The sequence below is a fragment of the Podarcis muralis genome, chromosome 10 (assembly GCF_964188315.1).
Source record: "Podarcis muralis chromosome 10, rPodMur119.hap1.1, whole genome shotgun sequence".
NCBI lineage: Eukaryota > Metazoa > Chordata > Lepidosauria > Squamata > Lacertidae > Podarcis > Podarcis muralis.
In genome coordinates this window covers 9,315,784-9,343,007 of record NC_135664.1, presented here as the reverse complement: position 1 = coordinate 9,343,007, position 27,224 = coordinate 9,315,784, and the positions used below count along the sequence as shown (strand labels likewise).

The 27,224-nt window shown below is 41.9% G+C and overlaps 1 protein-coding gene across 3 annotated transcripts in view; it reads right to left on the bottom strand.

Annotated features, from left to right (window-relative positions):
* Window positions 1-12,767: 12,767 nt before the first annotated feature.
* The window catches only part of CPNE8 (copine 8), a 55,201-nt gene continuing 40,744 nt past the window's right edge, over window positions 12,768-27,224 (bottom strand). For all 3 annotated transcript variants that reach the window (XM_028745840.2, XM_028745841.2, XM_028745842.2), the window contains 9 exons: window positions 25,607-25,660; window positions 24,691-24,752; window positions 21,915-21,961; window positions 20,921-21,102; window positions 20,508-20,635; window positions 20,071-20,173; window positions 16,368-16,425; window positions 15,763-15,836; window positions 12,768-14,502 (listed from right to left, as the gene is read on the bottom strand). In XM_028745840.2, coding sequence (XP_028601673.1) covers window positions 14,314-14,502; window positions 15,763-15,836; window positions 16,368-16,425; window positions 20,071-20,173; window positions 20,508-20,635; window positions 20,921-21,102; window positions 21,915-21,961; window positions 24,691-24,752; window positions 25,607-25,660 — 897 coding nt within the window. In that variant the 3' untranslated portion in view covers window positions 12,768-14,313. The remainder of the gene's footprint in view (window positions 14,503-15,762; window positions 15,837-16,367; window positions 16,426-20,070; window positions 20,174-20,507; window positions 20,636-20,920; window positions 21,103-21,914; window positions 21,962-24,690; window positions 24,753-25,606; window positions 25,661-27,224) is intronic.

Below are 27,224 nucleotides of genomic sequence, written 5' to 3'. Positions count from 1 at the left end.
TTTTCAATTGATTTACAGCCATCCTTTACATACATGTCAACATTTACAATAAATATTTGAGATCTCTCAACATTACACCATTGAACATGTATGCGTAAACAAAAAATAAAAATTACGTTGCTTATCTACTTGTTGTGTTGTTACTTTGTTTGCACCGGACTTCCTTCCACCTCTTATTTGGGTCCGTAGAATTCTATTTTGTATACCTTTCCAATTGTATCTACAGTGGTGCCTCGCAAGACGAACGCCTCGCAAAACGAAAAACTCGCAAGACGAAAGAGTTTTCCGTTTTTGAGTCGTTCCGCAAGATGAATTTCCCTATGGGCTTGCTTCGCAAGAAGAAAGCCCATAGGGAAATCTCCGGGGACCTCTTTTAAAATGCTGGCGGTCTGGAGCAAAGACTTTTGCTCCCCCCCGCCTGCCTTCCCGGGACAGCGGAGACTTCTCCGCTGTCCCGGGCGATCTTAAAATGCTGGCGGGCGGCAGCGAAGCCTTCGCTGCCGCCCGCCAGCATTTTAAAATCGCCCCGGGACAGCGGAGGCTTCGCTGCCGCCCGCCAGCATTTTAAAATCGCCCCGGGACAGCGGAGGCTTTGCTGCCGCCCGCCAGCATTTTAAAATCGCCCCGGGACAGCGGAGGCTTTGCTGCCGCCCGCCAGCATTTTAAAATCGCCCCGGGACAGCGGAGGCTTTGCTGCCGCCCGCCAGCATTTTAAAATCGCCCCGGGACAGCGGAGGCTTCGCTGCTGCCCACCAGCATTTTAAAATCGCCCCGGGACAGCGGAGAAGTCTCCGCTGTCCTGGGGGCTTTTAAAATGCTGGCGGTCGGCAGCAAAGCCCTCCTGTCCCCGGAGCTTGTGGGGCGGGAGGTGGGGAGAAGGGCTTTTCTTCCCACCGCCAGCCTTCAGAACAGCCTTCTGAAGGCTGGCGGTGGGAAGAAAAGCCCTTGTCCCCCACCCCCCCAGCCTTCAGAAGAGGTCGGGGGACAGATTGTCCCCGGACCTGGTCTGAAGGCGGTTTCCATAGGAATGCATTGATTGATTTTCATTGCATTCCTATGGGAAACTGTGCTTCGCAAGATGAAAAACTCGCAAGAAGAAAAAACTTGCGGAACGAATTAATTTCGTCTTGCGAGGCACTCTTCTGTTTACCATCTTTCCTACAGTTTCTACTAGTTGTCTTTACAAGAGTCATTCTAGTCCAGTCAAAAATTTCAAATCGCTGCAGCAGATTTCAGATATTTTTTGAATTTACTCCAATTGTTGTTGAATTTTTGGTACTCTTGGTCTCTTAACTGCCCTGTCAGCTTGCCCATCTCTGCGTAGTCCATCAACTTCACTTGCCAGTTCCTCTTTGTTGGAATTTGGTCTCCTTTCCAGTTTTGTGCTATCAATACATTTGCTGCCATAGTGGCGTATGACGCCACTACTGTGACCTGGAAATTACAATTAATCCAGAATGTGGCAGCTAGACTGGTGACTGGGAGCGCTTGCTGAGACCATATAATACTGGTCCTGAAAGAACTATATTGGCTTCCAGTACACTCCCGAGCACAATTCAAAGTGTTGGTGCTGTCCTTTAAAGCCCTAAACGGCCTCGGCCCTGTATACCTGAAGGAGCGTCTCCGCCCCCATCGTTCAGCTGATGGTCCAGCTCCACTGAGATCCAGCTCCGAGGGCCTTCTGGCAGTTCCCTCACTGCAAGATGTGAGGTTACAGGGAACCAGGCAGAGGGCCTTCTCAGTAGTGGCACCAGCCCTGTGGAACACCCTCCCATCAGAGGTCAAGGAAATAAACAACTATCAGAAGACATGTTTAGGGAAGTTTTTAATGTTTAATGATTCATCGTGTTTTAATATTCTGTTGGGAGCCGCCCAGAATGGCTGGGGAAACCCAGCCAGATGGGTAGGGTATAAATAATAAATTATTGTTGTTGTTGTTAGTGTGCACCTGATGAGGCAGTTGCCACAACAGTGATCCCCTATCCCTGACCTCAGGCAGAGACTATGCCTGTGTAACCTGCTTCTGCTCCTCCCTTTTCATTCCTCACCTGGTCCTGGGAGACTGTGGAGTAGCTTCCCCGCCACCTTGCCCCTCTCTTCCCAGATTGGCAGTAGCAGCAGCTCAGGGCAAGGTAGGTCAAGCGAGCAACGAATCGCCAACGAATCATGGGATGTAGACCTGTCTGGGGTCCAGACTGATTGATTGACGAACAAGCCTGCAAGACACACAGCCTTCTCAGGTTGCCGGTGGTGCGTTGTGCAGAGTGGTGGAGCCGACGCAGGACTTCGCGGCGGGATTCCACCTAGCACTGCCTCCCTCGTTGACACCAGATGGAAATAATGAACACCAAAAATAGAACTTTCCATTGTGGGCCACAACAACAGTGTTACCCTGCTGAGGCTGACTTTAAGTACAGTCGACTGTTCTAGGAGGCGGAGGGGAGGAAAAGAAGGGTTATTACTTTTTGCCGCTTTTCCAAGAACAGATTGTCCATAGGCTAAATAGACTGTTTACATAATGATTGGAGCGCTCTTGGCTGGTGGGAGTGGAACGTAGAACAGAAAGAAAAGGAAGAAATGCACACCCTGAAATAGGAAGGCCATTGTTGGCATTCACGGCCCACGCGTTTGGTCTGTGACATGCAGAAGTACAACGCTCTCTTTCAGAGGAATGACTAAAGACTCAGACGTTGACCCAGCCTCCAGAACAGCAAGGGGTGACCTGATCACAGGGCTGGAAGTGGCAAGAATGTCATTGTAATAAGAGGGCAACATACCATGAGCACTGGAAAGGAGATTTTATATTTCTCTGCTGCAGAGCTATAGATTAGGGATCAAAAGGCCCACATTCGGTTGGTAGGTGTTGATGATGCCCTTCAGGTGTCTCATATATATATATATGATATATATATCTGTGTCGTCTGCTATGTCTACCCACTATTTAATAGAAAGGATGACTGATAGATAGATGTGAACTGGATAGACAGTGGGGAAAGATATAACATAAGTAACCGCAGAAAGTGGGTAGGGGACTCAAAGATAGGATTTTAAAATTGGATCTGTAAAATCAGATTTGTGATTCTACTGTAAAACGTGAAAATAAAAAATGTTTTTTTTAAAAAAAGAACAATGTCCAAAAATGTGTAGGGATGCAATTAGATTTTAGAAGAGAATATATTTATGTATTAGATATTATCCTTCCTTCGTCACGTTTGTGAGTTCAGCAGAGAGCGCCCCTTTGATACATATTGTATTTATGCCTTGGTCGGGAGCCATTATTTGACTGATGTCCTGGTAATGGGTAGCTTAGTACGAAGTAAGAAGCATGGCTTCTTAGATGTCTCTTTTTGCTAAAACAGATGGAGCTCTTCCCTTGCATGCTTCCTGCACAATCAAGTGTGCACAACTCAAGATCAGCTCCCAGTTTCTGCATGTTCATCATAAAACAACTGAAACGGTTCCTGTCTGAAAAAGAGCCAGAGCTGCTGTAGCAGCTAATTTTGGTGAAATATTCATTAGTTTGCCAAACGCTTCCTGTAGTGGCTAGGCAAATCTGTCAGTCTGATAACGTCGATAATGATTTGACTGCACAAGATTGCTAAATGTAGAGACGTTGTGTCTTTGACCTAAGGATGCAAGCTCTCTTTGGGTACCATTGAGGTGTTAATCATAAGGATGAGCAGAGTAATAAAACTCATCTCAGGTAACCTGTCAGACCAGAAAACAGTATGAAACTGGGGGGCATCAAATTCAAAGGATCATTTCAGAAAGATGATCAGCCTGAAGTACAGTTGACCACTTATACCTGTCAGGTCAAAACTAAGCTTTCTCTCCAATAATAATAATAATAATAATAATAATAATAATAATAATAATACTTTATTATTTATTCCCAGCTCCTCTGGCTGAGTTTCCCCAGCCACTCTGGGCGGCTCCCAATCAAATGTTAAAAACAGTACAGCATTAAATATTAAAAACTTCCCTGAACAGGGCTGCCTTCAGATGTCTTTTAAAGATAGGATAGCTGCTTATTTCCTTCACATCTGAAGGGAGGGTGTTCCTTAACTTTATTAAACCCACCCATCATGAAATCCATCCATTTAATGCCCCTATTACCTGCCAGCCCACAGATATGAAAACCTATTTAAGGTAAGTTTATACCAGGTTTCATCAACTCACTCAGCTCTGATTTTCTCCATGCGCAAGGATTTTGTGACTCTTGTAGAAAAAGTATTATGGGTCAGGGGTTCCCACATATGTGAGAAACAGTTTGCTGTTTTGGAAAGCAAGAATTAGGTACATTTGACTTTAAATGTGAACTCTGTAGGATTTCTCTCCCATCTTTACCTCCCAGTCAAGACATTTTTGTTACACTTTCTTCGTATTTTTTAATATTCTTCCTGTAAGGTTTTATCCAGTAAACTTATTAGCAGACACCTGATACATACAGGTTGTAGCCAAGGTTAGTCCTACTCAGAGTAGGCCCACTGAAATTAATAGACATGATTAACTTAGGTTCATTCATTCAATATGAGTAAAACTTAGTTAGAACCTGGTAACATCACAAGGAGGTGTTTTGAGGCTCCCTAAATAAAAATGGATGGGACTCAGGTGGCGCTGTGGGTAAAAGCCTCAGCGCCTAGGGCTTGCCGATCGAAAGGTCGGCGGTTCGAATCCCTGCGGCGGGGTGCACTCCCGTCGTTCGTTCCCAGCTCCTGCCCACCTAGCAGTTCGAAAGCACCCCCGGGTGCAAGTAGATAAATAGGGACCACTCTGGCGGGAAGGTAAACGGCGTTTCCGTGTGCGGCTCTGGCTCGCCAGAGTAGTGATGTCACGCTGGCCACGTGACCCGGAAGTGTCTGCGGACAGCGCTGGCCCCCGGCCTCTTGAGTGAGATGGGCGCACAACCCTAGAGTCTGTCAAGACTGGCCCGTACGGGCAGGGGTACCTTTACCTTTACCTTAAATAAAAATGAAGAGTTTCTGTTTAAGAAGTAACACTTTAAAAAAAAGAAAATCCGTCTCATCTCCTCCCTTATAAAGGAAAAGCATCTTTATTATTTTCTACTGAGCTGGTGAAGCAATTCCACACTCAGTGCTTCTCAAGATGGTTTCTAACGGGGGATTTCTGCACACCTGCCAGTGTTCATAAACCATAGCATTTAACACGGCCAGCTGAGATCACCGACAAAGGCAGGAGTGTAACTTGGCTATAATAGTAGTGAACAACCTTTCCCAAGGGTGGAGTTGACTTAAAAGGCGGGATTTTCTTGTCTGAGCTCAATATTATTTTCCTTGAGCAGAGTTAGTTTTGGAAACACAAATGGAACTGTTTGTTTTTAGGCTATTTCTATTTTTTTTAAAAAATGATATTTATTAAGATTTTACCAACAAAAAAGATTTACAAAATTAAAAAGGAGCAAATAACATAGTAACAAGGAAAAATAAAAAAATACAAAATATAATAAATACAAAAATGCAACAGAAAAAATACAAAATACATGAAAAAATGAAAAAACAATTAAAAACAAAGCAGTATTTTCATATCTTATATTTCATTTACTTGCTTCCTGACCCCCTCACACCTCCCTTTTTTGTATTCCAGTTCACATAATTGATTCAGCAAATCCATTCCCTCTTTGTTTTTATCTTAATTCTATATCTTAACATATTATAGCTTCGTAATTTCATCTATTTATCAATCCATTTTTACATATTCTTTTTAACCTTATTGCTAAAGCCGTTTCATTTCAATCCAACATCATTTTAACATTCATTAATTTTACAATATTTCTGCAAATAGTCTTTAAATTTCTTCCAGTCTTCTTCCACCAACTCTTCTCCCTGGTCTCGGATTCTGCCAGACATTTCCGCCAATTCCATGTAGTCTATCACTTTCATCTGCCATTCTTCCATGGTGGGTAAATCTTGTGTCTTCCAATACTTCGCGATGAGTATTCTTGCTGCTGTTGTAGCGTACATAAAGTTCTATCCTTCTTTAACACCAATTGGCCAACCATGCCCAGGAGAAAGGCCTCTGGTTTCTTCAGGAAGGTATATTTAAATACCTTTTTCATTTCATTATATATCATCTTCCAGAAAGCCTTAATCCTTGGGCACGTCCACCAAAGGTGAAAGAATGTACCTTCAGTTTTTTTACATTTCCAACACTTATTATCGAGAGATGCGGGTGGCACTGTGGGTTAAACCACAGAGCCTAGGGCTTGCCGATCAGAAGGTTGGCGGTTCGAATCCCTGCAACAGGGTGAGCTCCCGTTGCTCGGTTCCTGCTCCTGCCAACCTAGCAGTTCGAAAGCCCATCAAAGTGCAAGTAGATAAATAGGTACCGCTCCGGCGGGAAGGTAAACGGCGTTTCCATGCGCTGCTCTGGTTTTGCCAGAAGTGGCTTAGTCATGCTGGCCACATGACCCGGAAGCTATACGCCGGCTCCCGCGGCCCCTAAAGCGAGATGAGCGCCGCAACCCCAGAGTCGGCCATGACTGGACCTAATGGTCAGGGGTCCCTTTACCTTTACCTAGTTCAATTGTTTATCGGATAAGTAGACATCTGCATCCATCTTAGATTTAAAGATGTCCAATGCTGGTTGGGGAACCTCAGACTTGGGGGCCAAAGGAGGCCCTCCAGATTTCTCAGCCTGTACCTTGGGACTCTCCTCGGCCACCCCCCCCTCTCCCCAGGCCACACCCTTTACCAGGCCTGCCTGCTTAACTGAATGGGAGACAGAGAGAGGTGTGTGATTGTACACTAGTTCGGTCTTGAAGTCACCAGTACATCCATCACAGCAACTAAGCTACCCTGTCATCAAAAGGGACACAGCCTCCAAGTGTCCCAATTTTCCAGGGGCAGTCTCAGAATGATGAAAGCCAGCCCAGCTTCGGATTTGATCCCAGAACGTCCGTATCCCACCCCCTGCCAGCACCCGCAGAGCCAAGCTCGGGGAGGAGGATGAACTGGTGCTTGTTCCAAGGGAGCATCCCGTCATAGCTGTCAACCGTCCCTTATTTGGCGGGAAACTCCCTTATCCCAGCGCCGTGTCCCACTGCTGTCCCTTATTGATGATGTCTCTTAAATTTCCTAGGTATCAAGGGAAGCAGCTCCTCTCCCTCCCTCCCTGCCAGCCAGGGAGGAGGGAGGCTCCAACTGTGTTGCTTGGCTGCCCGGCCCGCCCCCCCTCCGGCCTCCTCTCACCAGCCTCGGCCCCTGGGAGCCCCTCCCCGCCAGGACTGGCGGGAGCCTTGGGCCCTTCTGCCGCCATCCTCCTCGCGGCCGCCAAACTGAGCATCTTTGCCTGGGGCCTCCCCTCTGCCCATTGCCGCCGCTGCCGCTGCTCCCACTAGGCCATACTGTGGCTGCACCACTGAAGGACCCAAATAAGATGGGCAGCCTGGCGCGGCCTATGAATTGCTGAGGAGCCTTGAGAGGTGAGGGCAACCACAGAGAAAGCAGTTCAGCGAGATGAGGAGGAGGCAGGTGTTCCAAGGGCTAACCATAGAGGAGGAAAGCGGAGGAAGGACCCCAAGCGCTTCTCTCATAGATTTGCAGTGGTAGACTAGCATAGATGGTCTGATCTGCGGGTTTACTTCGGGCACTATTCTGCCCCCCCTCTTCCTCCTGCCCCGCCTGATGGAACTGAGAGCTGCAGATGGAGCACGAGAGAAAAGATACAGAACTGCAGCAGCATCTTCGTAGCTTGGACTTCGTTTTGCGTGAAAAGTGGTTGCTGCTTGTAGTTCTTTAATTGCAGTGTTTCATCAGCTGGTGTCTTGAGCAGCAACCTCTGGAAACGAAGGGCTAAAAACCGGCGCTGCTCTCCCAAATTATCTGGTCCTTTTTAACTTCGTATTTCAGCTGGTTGACTAAAATCCCTTATTTTGGCTGCTGATCCCTTATTTTCGAGGCTGCTGGTCCCTTATTTTCAAATCTGTAAGTTGACAGCTATGCATCCCGTTGCCTCTTCATGGCCTTTTCATGACCATTGCTGCCAGCCTCAACCTTTCGGGAGCTCATAGCAACTGCTGGAGTGCGAGGGAAGAGGGGGAGGAGGAGGAGGGGAGGCTGTTGCTGCTACGAAGGTCCAGCTCTGCGTGATGCACTGGCTCTGAGGTGCAGGCAAAGGGCAGGGCACCCCTGCGTGGGAGGAAAGGGGGAGTGGAGCAGAGCGCAATGAGTCTTGATTTTTTTTAAGTACGATTTGTGTGTCCGCGTGTAATCTTGACACTTTCTAAAATATATTTAGTGCGGTGTCTTTCTTTCTGTAACTATATCAAATAAAAAAATATAGTAACATTGGGATGAAGGTTGTTTTTTCGGGACAGTGGAGGGCATGTGTTCCGTGTCCCATTGGTGTGATGATGGCTGCACCCATCCTTCTTCTGATAGGAAATGCTACGCAGGGAACGATGGCAAAAAATGGGGTGGAGGGTTGAGGAGGGTCAGTTGGCTGGAAGTGAAAAATATCCCTATTTTCATCTGAGGAATGTTGGGGGTTATGAGGAGGGTATAGTTGGTATACCAACCCAAGTTGATAAAAGGAAATCTTTGCTACAGAGCCTCATGATAGAGATGGAGCCAGGAGCACCCCTAAATTATGTACCTGTTCCTTCAGAGGAAGTACAACTGTGCCCAGAACTGGTCCCCAACTCTGAGACCTTCTCTCTTTTAATATCATTATACAGTGGTACCTCGGGTTACAGACGCTTCAGGTTACAGACTCCGCTAACCCAGAAATAGTACCTCAGGTTAAGAACTTTGCTTCAGGATGAGAACAGAAATCACACGGCGGCAGCGGGAGGCCCCATTAGCTAAAGTGGTACCTCAGGTTAAGAGCAGTTTCGGGTTAAGAACGGGCCTCCAGAACAAATTAAGTTCTTAACCTGAGGTACCACTGTAATTGTTCAGAAAATACACAGGAAATGTTCCCTTCCTGGGGGAGAAAGAATCTTCCAGGCTTTCTTTCGACAGCTTTACTTCTCAGGATCCTGGGCCAGCTGAGAGCAGCATTGTCACTGCAAAATGGAGCAAAACTTACTGATGGAGCGCAGTCATTCATTCAAGACCTGTGTGGTCTGTCGATTGTGGCAGGCCTGAAATGTGACATCAGGATGTGCCAGTATGGAGTGGGGAAAGGAGTCAGGATTTTATCTGCAAGCATTCGGGACTCCTAATGAAACTGGCCCTGTTATTAGAGCAGGATTAACGTGAACCAGACTGTGGGCTTTTTCCTTCCCCTGCTGCTGCATTATTCCTAATAGACACAGATAATGAGGATCCTGGTGCTTACAACCATTATGCTTTCATTACAATCATCATCATTTAAGTACTCCATAAAGGGCAACGGCTGAGACTAGGAAATGGCAATTGGAATAGCTTGTTTAGGACATCCCTATTTTCATCGGGAAAATGTTGCCACAAGAAATATTTGTTGTTGTTGTTGTTTAGTCGTTTAGTCGTGTCCAACTCTTCGTGACCCCATGGACCAGAGCACGCCAGGCACACCTGTCTTCCACTGCCTCCCGCAGTTTGTTCAGACCCATGTTTGTAGCTTCGAAGACACTATGCAACCATCTCGTCCTCTGACGTCCCCTTCTCCTTGTGCCCTCCATCTTTCCCAACATCAGGGTCTTTTCCAGGGAGTCTTCTCTTCTCATGAGGTGGCCAAAGTATTGGAGCCTCAGCTTCACGATCTGTCCTTCCAGTGAGCACTCAGGGCTGATTTCCTTAAGAATGGATACGTTGGATCTTCTTGCAGTCCATGGGACTCTCAAGAGTCTCCTCCAGCACCATAATTCAAAAGCATCAATTCTTCAGCGATCAGCCTTCTTTATGGTCCAGCTCTCACTTCCATACATCACTACTGGGAAAACCATAGCTTTAACTATACGGACCTTTGTTGGCAAGGTGATGTCTCTACTTTAGAGACATATTTAGGGGCAGAAATATTTAGGGGCAGGCAAACCTTGATATGCCAAAAGCTGAAGCAGAAGGAAATAAAGTAGACGCCTCAGAATGTTTCATTGTGAGCTGCCTTGACACCCAAAGCCACAAGGCCAGTAACAATAAGGCTTGGCAACCCCAGGCATAGCTTGAAGGCCAAGGGGAGTGTAGTGACCGTGATCTGGAACAATTCAATTTCCTTGGTCAGGCCTCCTGTTTAGTAGTTGACTAGTTTTCTGCAGCTCGTACCCTCCAATATTTCTCCAATGAAGAAAGGGACATCCTGTTCCACACACACCAACATTTCTCCGATGAAAATAAAGAGACATTACCCTCAAACATTTCTCCGATGAAAATGGGGGCATCCTATGTGATGAAAATGATGTACAGATGTTATATTACACCTGTCAAGTTAGCTAAAATGTATAAAGTTAGCAATAAATGTTGGAAATGTAAAGAAAAAGAAGGAACATTTTATCACATGTGGTGGGAATGTAAAAAGGTGAAAAGCTTCTGGGAGATGATATATAATGAGATGAAAAAAATGTTGAAATGTACATTTATAAAGAAACCAGAAGCATTTTTACTGGGCATTGTAGGAAGTGATATCAATAGAAAGGAATGTAAGTTGTTTTTATATGCAACAACCGCAGCAAGAATGTTATTGGCCCCAAAATGAAAGAACTACTGACGAAAGAAGAATGGAGGATGAAACTAATGGACTATGCAGAATTGGATAAACTAACAGGAAGGATTCGAAACCAGCGGGACCAGAAATTCACAGAAGACTGGAGTAAATTTACAGACTATTTGAAAAGTATTTGTGATGATCAGACTACATTTGTAGGTTTGCAAGAAGTTTTGTGAGGAGTATTATTGGAATTATTGCAAAAATGTATAAGGGGGAGGATGGTTAGTTAAAATAATTAAAGGCAATATGAATTTAAGAAATGCATAAGAAATGGTCAGAACGGTGGATCATCAGAGGTGTTGATGGAAGTCCAAAAAAAAAAAAAAATTATATAAATGATGAAGTTTTGTGGTATGTATTATAATTTATATGTTAAAATTAGTAAGAATTATTATTTTTAAAAAAAGAAAATGGGGGCATCCTACCTGATATGTTAGGAATTGTTTAGGAATTGGGATTGTTAGGAATGCATCGCTCACTTCCACTGCCGTGTACAGCTCCTTGGAGACTCCTCAGCTGTCAAAATGTCTTGGGCCAACCCTGGATGGAAATAGCCTAAGGACTTCGCCTAACGGATCCCACATTGTATCTGTCACAACACACACTTTAAATTTAGTCTTCTGCAGTGACATAGTTGGGTGAACCAGTGATGATTCTGTAGTCATGAACATATTTTTACCTGATGCAGTTTGAATTTATGGCCACCTGTAACCCCTTCAGATACTATCAGACCTCCATTCAGTTAGGTAACAATGAAAATGCACAACTCCACACTGCACTGATTCCTGACTGTATGTCAGGTCAAATGTGTTGTTTTAAATTCTTTCCATGCAAGCCTGAGCAACCATAGTATCATGATCCTTGAGAGTGATCATGGTAATCTATAACAAGCTTGGCCTCTCAGGGTGTGACACATTTAATCTCTCTTTAGCTGGAAGCGGCTTGCATGAACAAAGTGTTGCAAATGATGCGCCCGGGCCGATTTCGAAGCCTGGTTATAAATGGATAGTAGAAGGCCATATAGTTTTTTCCAGGCTGATGAGGCAGACATCTTATTTGACATGGAATTTGCAACACAGAGCTTAAAATACCAAGACTGTAGTTTTCATAGGAACTAAGTGAAATAATCAATTATTAAATCTATGAGAAGTTTGTGACAGGCTTTCTGCATCCTATAGCATACATCAGATTATAGACCACCAGAGAAAAGATTTCAGCTGACACATTAGAAAATTGCCTTTTTGTTTCCGATGGAAACACAAATGAGAAAGCGGAGTACTTAAAATTACATGACATGTAATCTGAGGGAAGCCCCTTTGGGAACCTTCTGGAGAACAAGCAAGAAAGACAAGATGCTTTGCTGAGGTATTTTATATCTGGTGAAGACATATATGGCTTAGTAGGGCATGTTGAATTTTCAACTTTCTAATTCCAAAAAGTAGGGCTGCTAAAAAGTTGGTACGTAACACGAGGTTCCACTGCAATGTGATTTAGAAATTCAAGAGATATTTTGGTTAAACTAATACAGTTCTGCTTGTTAAGTAAAATGTGTGTAAAAATGATTGCCAAGTACTTGTAGTTACGATTGTACTTGTAGTTATGTTATATAATTATATTGTATTATATTACATTAATTTATTATTTAGCATTACCTGACATTTTCAGAAGGTGAAATTAAATCTCGTTGGTCTTCTGAAAGCAGCTTATGTGCTTCTTCATCAAACATATCGAGTTACTGAGCTAAATGTTGTCCAATCACAAAAATAATAGATTTGAATTCCTCATATCCCAAAATGTATTTTTAAGACCCCTCACAGAAGAAATTTGCAAAAATTAAGTTTCATCCCCTAAAATGACACACTGTATTAGCTTAGCTCTGAATCTGATTCGAGAAACAAAAGTTCTGTTCAATGCTCAGTAATCTCTGCAACCCCACTTTCTTTTAACATTTCTTTCTCACTGATAGGCTTATTCTAAAAAGTTGTGAACCTCTCGAAGATTTTAGAAACTTTTACTAGTTCTACCCAAACTGCTCTCTTATTTTTGCAGATTCAATATTTGCAGTATGAGTTTCCAAGATGAGCATTTAGCTATTTTGAGCAAACTGATTAGTCATATCCCAGTATGAGAATATTTTAAGGATCTTTAATATATTTAAAAATGGAAGATTCTGTATTACATAGGATTATATACCATTAATGCCATGTATATATACTTTCCCAGAAAAAACTTTTCATGCTTAAAAAATGCACCTTAATTTAATACTTGTCTGTATAACATATATAGTAGTAAATAAAGTAGTAAACAGGTTATGTGTCAAATAAGAGAGCTACACATTACAAGGCAATTACAATTTTGACAAAAAAGTAAAACATGTTTTCCAGTATCTGAAGGCAATTCACAATCATTTCCAAGGTATTTGTGAGATTTAAGGCCATTTGTTCTAATTAAAAGTTTTGACATAAATACTCACAAAAATGTGTTATTTTGTGTGTAAAAACTGTACATGCAAAAACATCTGATAATTAGGATAAGAACAGGCATATATAATAAAATACTTGAGTAGTTCTATATACAAAGTTGTGCACAAAGCAACATAGCTGTGCAATTGTAACACATTTAATTCATTACCACTTGTGTGCCCTATATGGCGATGTGACTGTGGCAACAGATAACTCAAAATGTGCCAGCATCCCTTTGAATGGACCATCTAGACAAACCTCACAGCAACTGGCAATTTGCATAAGAGCATCAAGTCACTCATAATAAAATAACCTGCAGAAAGCAATTAGGTTGTCAAAGCTCTACAGCTGTTATGCAAGAGACTCTACAGATTACATTGCATGAGTCAAATTTCAGGACTCAAAAGTTGATGCTGCCATTTCCTAGAATAACACTGTGTTGTTGTTCAAATTTATTATGCCAGCATAATCATTCTTTAAAAAATGTAAACACAAGTTATTTCAGAAACTGGAATACCTTGCAAAAAAAATAAAATCTTACAGTATTCACATCTTGGAAGCTTATTCCCAAATCCGTCTGATGATTCATTACCGAGCACCTGAGTGAGGTGTTTCCATTATTGAGACCTACAGAATATGTTTGGTCTCCCAATTTCTACTCACAGTTTTGCATTCGTTTTTGTCTGGACAATCATTCAAAGAGATATTGCTTCTCTTGTGGATTTTACTATTGCAAGATAGAAGACAATTCAATATCCCAAATTCTTAAGGTTAAGAATAATTATAAAAAGTAGTTAAGTTTGAAAAGTAGTAACATGTAAACATTGATACAGAGGAATTTGCATTCACATCTTATGTACATATTAAGTCAGGAAAGACAAGGACTTTTGAGTTGAACCCGTGACTTGTGCTTTCTCCAAAATACACACGACAATAGTAGCTTATTCTGTCAGAAACAAAATAAAACTCAGAAACAGACATCACCATTTTCTTCCTCTTACATAAAAGCTGTTCAGTTGCGCATGCAACCAAGTTGGACATTTTGGTATATGAAGTTAACGTTATTTTGCTCCAAATGCCACCAGAAGCCTTTACTGCAGACAAAGAAGAACGCTTCGCTTCAGCTCGCTGGCTCTTTAAAGTGCACCACTGTACTGCACTGAACAGTGCTCTATGGTTTGTGAAAAGCATTCAGCATTCCGAGTGCTCATATCTGAGTCTGCAATACATGAATAGGCGGGGTGTATGGAGGAGGCGCAGGCGATGGCTTGATTCCTCTCACCCTCATATAGGAGAGAAACTGGTCTGGGATCTCAGCCAAGACATCTCTAGCAAGTCTGGCCATACTTAAAATGTGGTTTCCACTTCTGTCAATGTAATCCCGAAACGGTACAAACTGAAATGAAATGGAGGGGAGGGGGAGAGAATTTGTTTAGCATTGCTGTTGGGGCATCGTAAAGAATGAAAGCCAAAGGTTAAAAATAAGATGTCATTTATTTTGAAACTTAACTTGGTAAGGTGATCTTAATATTTCAGATCTTTTGCAGATGCATATTATACTCAGTGCTTTTTTTCTAAAACATGTTTAGGGGCACTCTAATTTTCCTACTCATATTGAAATACTGTCCCTCAATGAGGCCAAACTTAGATTTACAAAATGTTAAGGGGTATGCGTACCCCTAGAAAAAAGCACTGGTTATATTACACATTGGTATTTTTAGGCTTTTCTGTTGAAGGCCTTCATACTAATAAAATAACATAGAATAAAAATATCACAGTATCAAAACATAAATAAATCTACATGTGGAAAAACAAGTACAGAGCAGCAAAATATCAAAACAGCAAACTAGGAAAATGTTACTCCATGCTAAAGACTTGATGAAACAAAGCTACTTTCATATAATACTGGAATGCTTATAAATAGGGGCTAACCGAATGTCCAGTAGGCAAGTTACAAACCCTAGGTGCTGCTTCTGAAAAGATCCTGTCTGGGGTCACTGCCAAATTGCACCTCTGGTGGTGATGGGACATGGAGCAGGAATGGCAGTGATGATCACAACAGGTGAGCAGGTTTTAGGCACCAGAAAGTCACCCTTAAAATACCTCAGTTCAAAATTGTATAGCGCTTTAAAAGTGTGACCAGTACTTTGAATTGTCCTTGCTATCTAGAACTTTCCAGCCTGGTTTTCTGAAGTGCAAGTCAACCTGTATACATACATTTAAAAAAGGTAAAGGTAAAGGGACCCCTGAGCGTTAGATCCAGTCGTGGACGACTCTGGGGTTGCGGCGCTCATCTCGCTTTACTGGCCGAGGGAGCCAACGTTTGTCCACAGTCAGTTATTCCGGATCATGTGGCCAGCGTGATTAAGCCGCTTCTGGCAAAACCAGAGCAGCGCACGGAAACGCCGTTTACCTTCCCACCGGAGCGGTACCTATTTATCTACTTGCGCTTTGACGTGCTTTCAAACTGCTAGGTTGGCAGGAGCAGGGACCAAGAAACAGGAGCTCACCCCGTCACGGGGATTCGAACCGCCGACCTTCTGATTGACAAGCCCAAGGCTCAGTGGTTTAGACCACAGCACCACCCACGTCCCATACATATATTATGTACTCTAAGCATATAAAAGATCTGCTAGACAGAAGTGCTTTCTCTCACCTGTACAATATCTCTTTCTGCATACATTCCTCTTGAGGAGAGTCTTACTTCATCACCATCCAATTCTTCCATAGCTGAAAAAAGACAGAGTAATGTATTCATATTGTTTGATTTAATCTGTTCAACAAAGCCCATATGAAAAACACATAGTTTTTTGTTTTGTTATTTATTTACATAGCACTTTATGGCCCAGTTGAACTTTTGAACTACAAGCAAGCAATTAGGTTTGGGTGTTTCACCTGAATTAGGCAATTCAACTGTATTGCTATTCACAAACACAAGATCCTGAACATCTACAGCTGTTTTAAAATAGGGATTATATGAGTTCTCAAGGGAACCCCTCCCAATAATATGGCTGCTGTGTTTTGGACCAGTTAACATTTCCATGCAATCTTCCAAAGGCAGCCTCAATCAAATCTAGAAGTTACCAGAGCATGGAGTAATGTATGTTTTATCACATAGGCTGCTTAGAGTTCATTTTGCTAGGAAAAATGGAGTATCAGCTACAAAAGAAAGATAAATTGCCATTTAAGTGATGCTGTGAATTGGACCCTAATTCCGAGGCCTCTTTCCAAGAAAAGCATTCTGAAACTGAGGGTGCTCACCGTCAAATTCAGCTGGTCCAACTCCTACTATTATTATTGACATCGGAAGCTTTGAAGCCTTCAAAATAAAAAGAAAAACATATATGAACATTGTCACATAATTTAAAGATACAGGCAACTCTCAGCATCATGTGTGATGCAGGTATGCACAATTTAATTGTGGTGCACAACACTACCTTCAATCATAGATGAAAAGATCACATTTGAATACATACCTGTGATCCATAAAACATTTTATATACATATGTATGATTCAGCTCCTCTTTCTCAGCTATTTGGGAGGGAGTTTAAAAGCGGTTTGATGGCAAGGGAGCAGCTGAAGTAAAATTATGCTGGAAAAAATAATCTACATATACTCTCTTTCTTGCACATTTTTTTTACCTGTTTGCAGCAACAACTTGGCTATATTGCTTTTACTGTGTTATTCAAACAAACACTAGGCACCATCCAGCCAAAATTAAGGTTTAAGATCCTGGGAGAGAACTCAGCATATACCCCTGATATCAACTGCACCAGAAGCAGCTGAAGTTTGACTGAATTGTGCTAAACATCTGTACGTCTGTCTCAGATGCAAAAAAAATGGTAATGTGTTTCAATCCAAGGACAGACAGAAAGGGCACTTTCTGTTACTTTTTACTCTAAACCAAGTTTGTGGAAGAAAAAGGAAAGGCATGTGCACCTAAACTCAGAACTACAGGGAAGTTACTGCTTCTTCTCTCACACAGGCCAGGCTTCCTGTGGGTGCCTGGTAAGGAGACGATATCATTGGTACTTACCTATGTAAGGTTCTTTTACATGCATGTAACATGACGTCAGGTGGGAATGGTGCTCCCCCTAGTGGGTGAAGGCAGAAATCACTACAGGCATACCTCGGGTTACAGACGCTTCAGGTTGCGTTTTTCGGGTTACGGTCCACCGAAACCCGGAAGTACCGGAATGGGTTACTTCTGGGTTTCAGCGGTTGCGGATCCGCAGAAGCGCTAAATCACGCTTTGCGCATGCGCAGAAGAGCCGGATCGCAACCAGCGCATGCGCAGATGTACCACTGTGGGTTGTGGATGCTGTGGGTTGCAAACGTGCATCTTGCATGGATCACGTTCGCAACCCGAGTGTCCACTGTACTCTAATTGGAAAAAAACTTACAGGCGTTACCATGCCAATCCCAGCCAGTTTCTATGATGATAAGCCGGGATAATAGAGGCCAAAGCAGAAGAGTGACATGAAGAAAGACAAACACAAGACACTCCTTGCCCAGGGAACGCAAGCAAATATTGTATAAAGAATATGAAATAAGCCAATCATGCGGAGTGAGAAAGGCAGTCTGGAAAAAGGGGTGAGACCCTGATGCCATATTACATGGATGTAAAAGAACCCTTCAAGAATAAGTAATATTGGTATCTGTTCCAAGCATGTCGTGGCATCTGATGGGACTTACTCAAACTGAACCATATAGAGTGGGATACCTATGAATGAACTATTGGCTGTGTATGGGTTCAGCAGGACCTCCCAAAGGATGCCTCTGCAGAGGCAGAAACACCCACTTTATACTATTTAATAAAGCTTCTGGGACTAGCCAAGGTGGCTGCCCAAGAAATCTCCTGCAGAGAAGCATTCAGAGAAAATGCAAGTAAAGTAGCTGCAGCCCTAGTTGAATAGAACATAATTTTGGCTGGGGGAATAAAAATGCAAACTTTTATAAGCTAAAGCTATGGAGGCCTTTAACCATCTAGCTAAAGTTGCTGAGGAGATTTTCTTGCACCAAGAGGCAGGGTAAAATGCCTTTAAAAAGCTTCTTCAGTATCTGATTCCCCATTCAATCCTCCTCCATATCTAAGACAATAAAACCAGTAGTAGAGTCGTCTTGGAAATCTGAAGGATCTCCAACGGGTTGGGCAACTATTTCTTATTAACCTCCCCCTAGAACCTGCCGAGCTGGAAACTAGCCCAGCGAAGTAGAGTTGAGTGGAGGAGAGACTGAGAAAATGCGCACACAGGGTCCTTTTTATTCTTAATATATTGAACAGGAAAGAAAGGGAACAGGGAAAGAAAAAATAGAAGAAGATAAGAAGAGAAAATGGCAGCAAGTGGAGAAGGAACAAAAAACCCCAAAACCCTGAGGGGGGGGGGGGGAGTACAGTCAGACAAAGGGTAGGAGGAAAGGGAGTCACCAACACACATAAATTACCACAAAATAAGATAAGTAACAGGCCTGAGCTGACAACAAGAGCAGGGAGTTGAAGCTGACAATTCAGCTGGTGAAGGGAGAAATCGAAACTAGCTGGGGTTGGCATGGCAATGCCTCAAGTTTTTCTTTTTTCCATGACAGCAGCAATTTGTGCCTTCAGATGCTAGGGGAAACACTATTTCCACCTGATGGCATGATGTCAACTGTCCCCAAGGAGGTGAATGGATACACACCAATTCGGAGAAAAAGTCCCACTGAGTACAACTGGGGACTCAGCTATACAGCTGCAAATAAAACGTTTTAAGCGTGTTTTAAGTGCAATCTACAATGTGACACTAGATGTCAATGATGAGCCTTATGGAAAATCCGGTGTATTTTTCAAAATGCTTTTTTAAAAAAAGCATTTCCAGAACTTTTTTTTATAAGTGTGTAGATTCCACCTGGGTAAGTATGTACAGGATTGGAGCTTTGTGTTTTAAGGCGCTTTAAGTGATGGAAGACAGGATATATATCTTCTGTCACCCAGCAAATGCCTAAGCAAAAACCAGGACCGTGAAGGCAGCAGGGGACAAAAAATATTAATTTTGCCAAGTCTATTTCTCCTGTGATCTGAGTCAGAAGAGGCCATATGGGATCATCCCTGGATCAATGCCTGAATGCTGTCAAGGGCTGGATGAGGGCTGAAGTTGAATCTTGACAAACTGGGGTATTGTGGTCTTGGAATTAGGCAGACGACCTGTTCTTGAAGAGGTTGTTCTACCCTTGAAGGAGCTAGTTTACAGCTTGGAGGGGCTCCTAGATCAAGCTTTGTCACTGGGGGCTCAGACGACTGGCGCCAAATCTTTTTATGTTTCAGTGCCAAGTTAAAACATGGTAGCTTTCGAAGGCTGTGCACTATTAACTTATTCTATTATTGTTGCATTTTAGGCTGAATTTTGCTATATCCTGCTCTGAAATAGTTGGATGAAAATATGGATTATAAATGATTCATTATTAAATACTTAAGATACTTGTTCTGGTGGCATTCAACTAAGTTTTACTCAGAATAGATCTACCGACATTAGTGAACCTCATTTCGTCATTTCAATGGGTGTTAAGGGTTAATGCCTGCCCCACCAACCTTGATAAATTACAGATTATATAAATTATAGAAAATATAAAGGAGAAACATAGTATTGGTACATATCGTTGTTGAGCTGTCCTACGTCTGCCATGTTAATAATTAACCCTTTGTTTTATTTATTTTAAATTTGTATTTAGTTTAATAATAAGTTTTATAAGGTAACTACAAAAAAAATAGCAGTGAATCTACTTAGCTGACTACCACCCTAAACAAATAAACATACCCATGGTGCATTTGACAAAAGAACAGGAACGGTCATGGTATTCAAATACAAAGAAACACGAAAATGTTAATGAGACAGAAATACCCAGGGCAATGAGTGGTTGCCCAGTGGGAAATACAGTATGTATTCTACTTTTAAAGTATTTTCAAGATCAAGTTTAAACATAACTTACATTCACAATAGACTCCTTTGTTTGAGCCATGTCAGAAATGACCCCATCTGTAATAATGAGAAGAACAAAATACTGGGAGCCATCTTTTATTGAGGCAGCATATCTAAAACAAAACACATACAAACACAATTACAGTTTCAATATGAGAATATAAAACTTTCAGATTGCTTTTAAATCAATGTACTACAGACACAAACTAAAAACTGAAACGAAACATTCAAAATGACAGGTAGTAGTGTGTTTATTAACCAGGACATCATTAGAAACTGGTGCATTGATTTATCAAGTCCAAGTGGCACAGTGGTTTAACCCACAGCACCACCCATGTCCCTCAAACAGCTAATATATTTCCCCCCCTTTTGTTTTTGGTGACTGACATCAACTCAGCATAAAGTCACTGTGCTGAATTTTCCCAGAATAATTAATGTAACCATTACCTTGCTACATGATTAATAACAGGAGCAAAGTTTGTTGGTCCATAAAGCTGTACAGATTTTAGACTCATGTAGTATGCTTCCATTACACCATCTATTCCACTGCAGTAAGGATTTTGCGGGTTTCCATTCTATAAGGAAAAACACAGGGGTAAAGTATTAATTCTTGCTTATAGGAATGTTGTGTATACCCCTTACCCGATAGCAGGAGGCTGACACAACCTCCGGTACATCTCATGATTAAAATGCAAATGTATATAGCAGGAAAAAAGGCCAATATTTTCTACAATACTCTTAAAAATTAATGAATCGGAGCACAAATGGATCCACAAATATATATATGAGGAACCATGAAACACAGGCAAAGAGGAATTTTTAAATATATAAAATTTAAAAATGACAGAACCATTCCTTACCAAGGCAAACTCATGAGACACTCTTCCGTCTGGCGGCAATTTTGCACCAAAACCTAGAGCTGGAAACATTTTGTCACTATCGTAGTCTTGAATTATTTCCCCTACTGCCCTCAGTGCCATTCCATAAGCATTCAGCTGGTATGGGTTCATATAATGAAGTGAGGTTGGGTGTGCAGGGTTACCTGTTGAAACAAAGCACATTGTTGAGATGGGTTTGTGAACGTGTTGACCAGTATGCCTTACAGTATCAATATATGAGATTCCACACTAGCTCTGTCTTAATTCAGGTATGAAATACAGTGTGTTTCCATGATGAATTTGGATTTAGGTGTTTGCTCTAAATATTCTTTTTTTATTTGCATTATTTAGGTGTATAATCAGGCAAATTCCATAGTTTCTGGCATGCTGAAGAAACTGTGCATGCTTTGTGTAACTTTTTTTGAAGCAATAGCCCTTCAAAACTGCATTAGCAACAGCTCTGGATTTCCAAAAGTGGCATGGACGGCCATTTTTTAAAAAGCTAGAATGCTCAGTTTGGTATTTTGTTCTACAGATTGTGACTGTGGTTTACAGATATACACAATATTTTTTACAACAAAAGACAGCCTAAAGAAAGCCATTTTCCCTCTCTAGGGTGTAATGGGTGGGTCCCTGGCTTGAATCCTAATTTCTGTGAGAAGAGTTATGCCCACAGAAGGTAACTTATTTGCCCTCTTCTCCAGCTGCAGTCTTCTGCACCTCCTGAGAGACCATCTGAACAGTATTGTAATGGATATGGGAGGGGGATGAAACATAAAGGAGAACAAAAAAGGGGGGGCAACACATAAAAGCAAGGGTCTTTTTCTTCCACATAAATATTTGGATCCAAATCTTAAAAACATAGTCTCACTAGAGTCCCCCCACAATAGGACAAGCAAAATGAAAAATACAATGCCAAAGCAGTTCACAAATACTGTGCGGATACTCAGTTTAATATAAACAAACCAATACTTACCATTCGAAGCTGTGAAATCAATAGCCACAGTGAAATTTATTTGAGTCCTGTGAAATGAAGTAAACAAACAAATGTGAACTACCTGAAGATGTAAGTTATATGAGGAGTAATAAATCAAGAAAAACCAATAAAATGTCACTTAGACAAATGTACGTGTTAACGATACACAGAACTGCCAAAGAGCATCAAAAAGGTTATACTATAACATTACTTTGTAATTATATACATGCATACCTAGGAATAAGCTCCAATAAACACAACAGCGCTGACTTGCAAGTATTAGTATTATTTTAAATTCTTAATTGCTTGCTTTATAAATAGTCTAAGCGATTCAACAATTTTTTAAACATAAAGCATAACAAAACCGAGGCTAGGCTAGGAGAACATTACAATTAAAACCATAGAACAGACTCAATAAAATAGCAATAAAGAACTTTGGCAGCAAATAATCACATTCCATCAAATGCCTGGGCAAAGATTAACGTTTTTCCAGCTGCCCAAAACATGTTAATGATGGCACTAGGCAGACCTCACTGGGGAGATCATTCCAGAGATAGGGAGCCACAACTGAAAAAGACCTTTGTTTCCTCTGTCGCCACCTTGCAAGCCTCGCTCATAGCAGACATGTATGGGATTTCAGTACAGCATTCAGTATTTACTATTAAAGTGCTACTTTAAAAGAGTAACTTCTCTAATGCAATATACTTAAATATCTTGAGCATCTCACAATTTAAAGGGTACGTATAAATTTAAAGTAGCAGGCCACAATTAAGAAGTGACAGTGCAAATTGTTTAAAAAGGAAGTACCGTATATACTAGAGTATAAGATGACCTGAATATAAGCCGAGGCACCTAATTTTAACACAAAAAACTGGGAAAACTTATTGACTCAAGTATAAGCCGGTTCACCATACCACAAACCTGGTGGTGGCGGCAGCAGCGGCGGAGGAAGAACAAGCAGTCGAAAGGACCCTCACTTGAGTATAAGCCAAGGGGGGCTTTTTCAGCATAAAAAATGTGCTGAAAAAGTTGGCTTATACTCGAGTATATACGTTATCCTTTATTTGTTTTTAGGCTTTAAGTTGACTTAATATGAAATCACAAATAAATGCCACCTCCATTCAACGTATACCAAAATTGCAGACAGGTATATAATGGTGGGGGGGGGAGGGAATCCCAAAGCCTCTTTAAGGTTGCCATATGTCCTCTTTTTCCAGGACATATCCTCTTTTTCATGGGAATGTAAAATAAGAGTCGTCATAGCAATCCATAGTTAAAAGTAGAAGTCAGCAAATGTGTACTTTCTTCTCTCTCTCTTCAACATATGGCAGTCCTACCCCAGGTAATACCTTTATTAGTAACAGCTAAGGATCAAAGTAGATATTAAGTGAAATGTGTTATTTTTCTTGTCTAGTTTTCTTCTTGTTGTTAAATCACAGGTGTGGGGGCTCACCAAACGCACTATGTCCTTCTGCCTCAACTTTTGTTGGTACTATGCTACCGGGGGGGGGGGGGGAGTGTTCCATAGCCTCAATCCTGATCAGATGCTGCCATCTGCATGGCTGCCATTTGCGTGGTAGGTGAATGGTGAAGGCCTCCCCCTCCTTCCAGGCAAAGTGTGGGTGAAAACAGGGGACAACTCTTTATTGGCTACAGTAAGGTATGCAGGGTTGGTATGGAATTAGGTCAGGACTTCCAATGTGAAGCTTGACGTATCACCTCCAGCATGCCTGCTGGGGAATGCCATGGCAGCTGACTAGATGATGATGATGATGACTGTACCTCGGGTTAAGAACTTAATTTTCTGGAGGTCTGTTCTTAACCGGAAACTGTTCTTAACCTGAAGCACCACTTTAGCTAATGGGGCCTCCCACTGCCGCCACTGCACAATTTCTGTTCTCATCCTGAAGCAAAGTTCTTAACCCAAGGTACTATTTCTGGGTTAGCGGAGTCTGTAACCTGAAGCGTCTGTAACCCGAGGTACCACTGTAGTATTATTATTATTATTATTATTATTATTATTATTATTATTATTAATAATATATAAAAGTTATCCTAAACAGGGCTGCCTTCAGATGTCTTCTAAAAGTCAGATAGTTGTTGTTCTCTTTGACATCTGGTGGGAGGGCATTCCACAGGGCGGGTGCCACCACTGAGAAGGCCCTCTGCCTGGTTTCCTGTAACATTGCTTCTTGCAGCGAGGGAACTGCCAGAAGGCCCTCGGTGCTGGACCTCAATGTCCAGGCTGAATAATGGGGGTGGAGATGCTGCAGACCATGCGACTGGAATCTGGCTGGTAATCTGAGAGGAGTGGCGCCATGCTTTGCCCACTGAGAACTGGTGCGGCTTCTCAAGACTCATTACGTGGGTCCCCCTTATCTTTTATTCTACCCAGTGACGTTTCTACCCAAGCTGTGACAAACTGCTCCATTGAAACGCCTAAGAGTCATGTGCTATTGCCTGAAAGGCGAAAACCGTTCAACCGAAGGCCAGCTCAGCAATATCAATTCACAGGAGGGGGTCGTTCTGCTCTTGCCGGACTTTCCCCTCCCCCTGCATAGCGTGATCTACCATCAACTGTCTATGAGAAGGGCAATAATAATAGAATAATATTATTTACTATGTTTTAAAAATATGTAACTTAACAGTACTTGTAAGCTGCCTTGGAATGATTTCTAATGAATTTGGAATTTGCAGTGAAAGGTGGGATACAAATAACTGTAAATAAAGAAATTTAAAACCTTTGTGATACCAGTATTATAAATGAATCACTTACCCGCCTTTAATATAATCAAGAAATGAAACTTCGGTTTCCACTAGGAAGGAAAGTAACGTTACCTGAGAGCAAGTGACACAGAACAAGTAATAAACATCAACCTTCAAAACAGCCACAAATATAGAAGTTTCTGTACTGTATTTCAGAATTATATTTAAACTTATCCAATATACTGAAGCAAAGATGGTTTTGTGTGGAAATGACATGTATTGGTAACCCCAACCCCACTCCACACACTTCTCTCACCCCAGCACTCACAATATCTATGAGTCTCCACCATAACTTCTCTTCCAGCCTCTTTATATACATGCTGTTCCACTTGGCAGATTCCCTTCCACCAATTCACCTCCCCTACCAACCCTCTTATAAGAGCCAAACTATTCATATATACACTGAGCTGTGCACATGTATCTATGCATTCAGAGACTGGCTGGATTATCCCATGAATTACTTTTCTGGTCAAAATTATTGCCAAAGCCAAATTAAGAATTCTTTGGCTATACCTATTGCTCTGTGAACAAAGCAAAAGATGCTATGACTTTCTTGCTCTTAGTCTTTAGCCAGGAAAAACAATCTCTCCTTGTTTCAACAAAGTAACAATCATTTACACTTCACTTCTGAAGTGTTCAGGAAGACACAATCAGCTTCAGTTAAACCAAGACTATTCAGTCCAGGAGCTTCAATCACTCACCTGTGAACTTTAACACTGGCTATTTAATTCCCAGGGAAGGCGCATTTTCGATAGAAAATGAACCAGCTCATCTATAGTTTGATAACAAAGAAAGCAAGTTCTTCTCACAATACAACACCTGTCTTATTTAGAGAACTTCTTGCCCAGATAACGCTTACTTAGATATATCTTCAATATATGCTGGGAAGGATAGAGAAACAATAATGAAGAAATGATTTACTTAACTGTTCCTGAATTAACATATTTTTTCTTTTTTGCCCTTTTCTTTGGGTTTATAACCTAGAAAGGAAAATGCAGGCACGTTAACTTTTCTGCTTGTCAACCCAAATCTCTTTATATTTTTAAGACTCACATTTTTTGCACTCTGCCGTGCTCCCTGCTTCTAAACTCCACCTTCATTAAACCAATGAAGGCTGAATGAATGAATGAACTCCATCTTCCCTACATGAACATTTCAAACACCTCCCTAACCCAGCACAACCCATTTGACAGGGAAATGTTTATGACCCTGGCAAGGACCCCTGAGATGCATTTTGCTGCTGCTCACATTAATGTGTACACCAGGGCAAACTGATACAGTGGTGCCTCACAAGACGAAATTAATTCGTTCCGCGAGTTTTGTCGTCTTGCGATTTTTTTCGTCTTGCGAAGCACGGAGTCGGAAAAGTTTTGGAAAAGCTTCAAAAATCACCAAAGTCTTCAAAAACCTCAAAAAAGGCTACTACACCGCGTTCTATGAGTTGCTCCTCGAAGTCAAGTCGCAACTGTATTAACGGTGTTAAGAAAAAGGAAACAAACTTGCAAGACGTTTCCGTCTTGCAAAGCAAGCCCATAGGGAAAATCGTCTTGCGAAGCAGCTCAAAAAACAAAAAACCCTTTCGTCTAGCGAGTTTTTTGTCTTGTGAGGCATTCGTCTTGCGAGGTACCACTGTATTAAAAGATTTTATAAGGAATGCTCCCTGTTTTCCATCACCCCCATCTTCCTCACTGACTTGTAACAGAGGCAGTCATGTGCCTCCAATTCCACTAGCTGAGCTAAAAAGCCCTTCACTGAATTGAATAAAAAATACAGTGTTCCACCAGTTCTTGTCACTGGAATCAATCTTACGAGTGGCAGGGAAAGAAACATTCAAAGGAAGCCTTGTTCCCGTCTAGGGGCATGCAGGAAGAAATGAGTGAGGCTTGCAGGGAGGCAAAGCATAAGGGGAGCTCAGATTGGATTTATGTCGGCTTTGATATCAGGGAATAGATAAGTTCTGCACAGTTGTCTTCCAGTCTGGTGGGTAGAAGATGGAAGTGGCTGGGAGGACAGATAGAAAATGAAATACAGCCATCTGTTCTGTGCTACTCTTGCCATTGCTTAAAATTTTAAGAGTTGAATAGCTTCTTCGGTTTACTGTTCCTTAAATTCACATTCCCAAGAGATATTGAACCCCATCTGCTGCTTCTTTGTTGGCAGCTATGAATCACTGTAAATCCCATCAGGTGTGATTGCCCCAGAAAATTCCCTACCTTGGACACCTCCTGTCCTAAGTTGGTGTTCTCCCCAGATGTTTTGGAAAACAACTCCCATCAGCACTGACCAGCATGATCAATGGTCAGGGATAACAGGAGTTGGGGGGGCACTGCATTTAGTATGGCTCCCCTATATTGCTCTTCTCACTACGTGTTTTCATATTCTCTTTGATGTCTGGAGTTTTCCTTTTAGAGGAAGTCATCTGTGGTTATGTCTCTTGTTGAGACTTCCTTCTCTATCTAGCATAACTGCCGCCCTTTTTTTCCTAAACTCTTGAAGCTGGCTGTACTTGCACACTGTTTAGAATTCATATCTTCTAATGTGCTT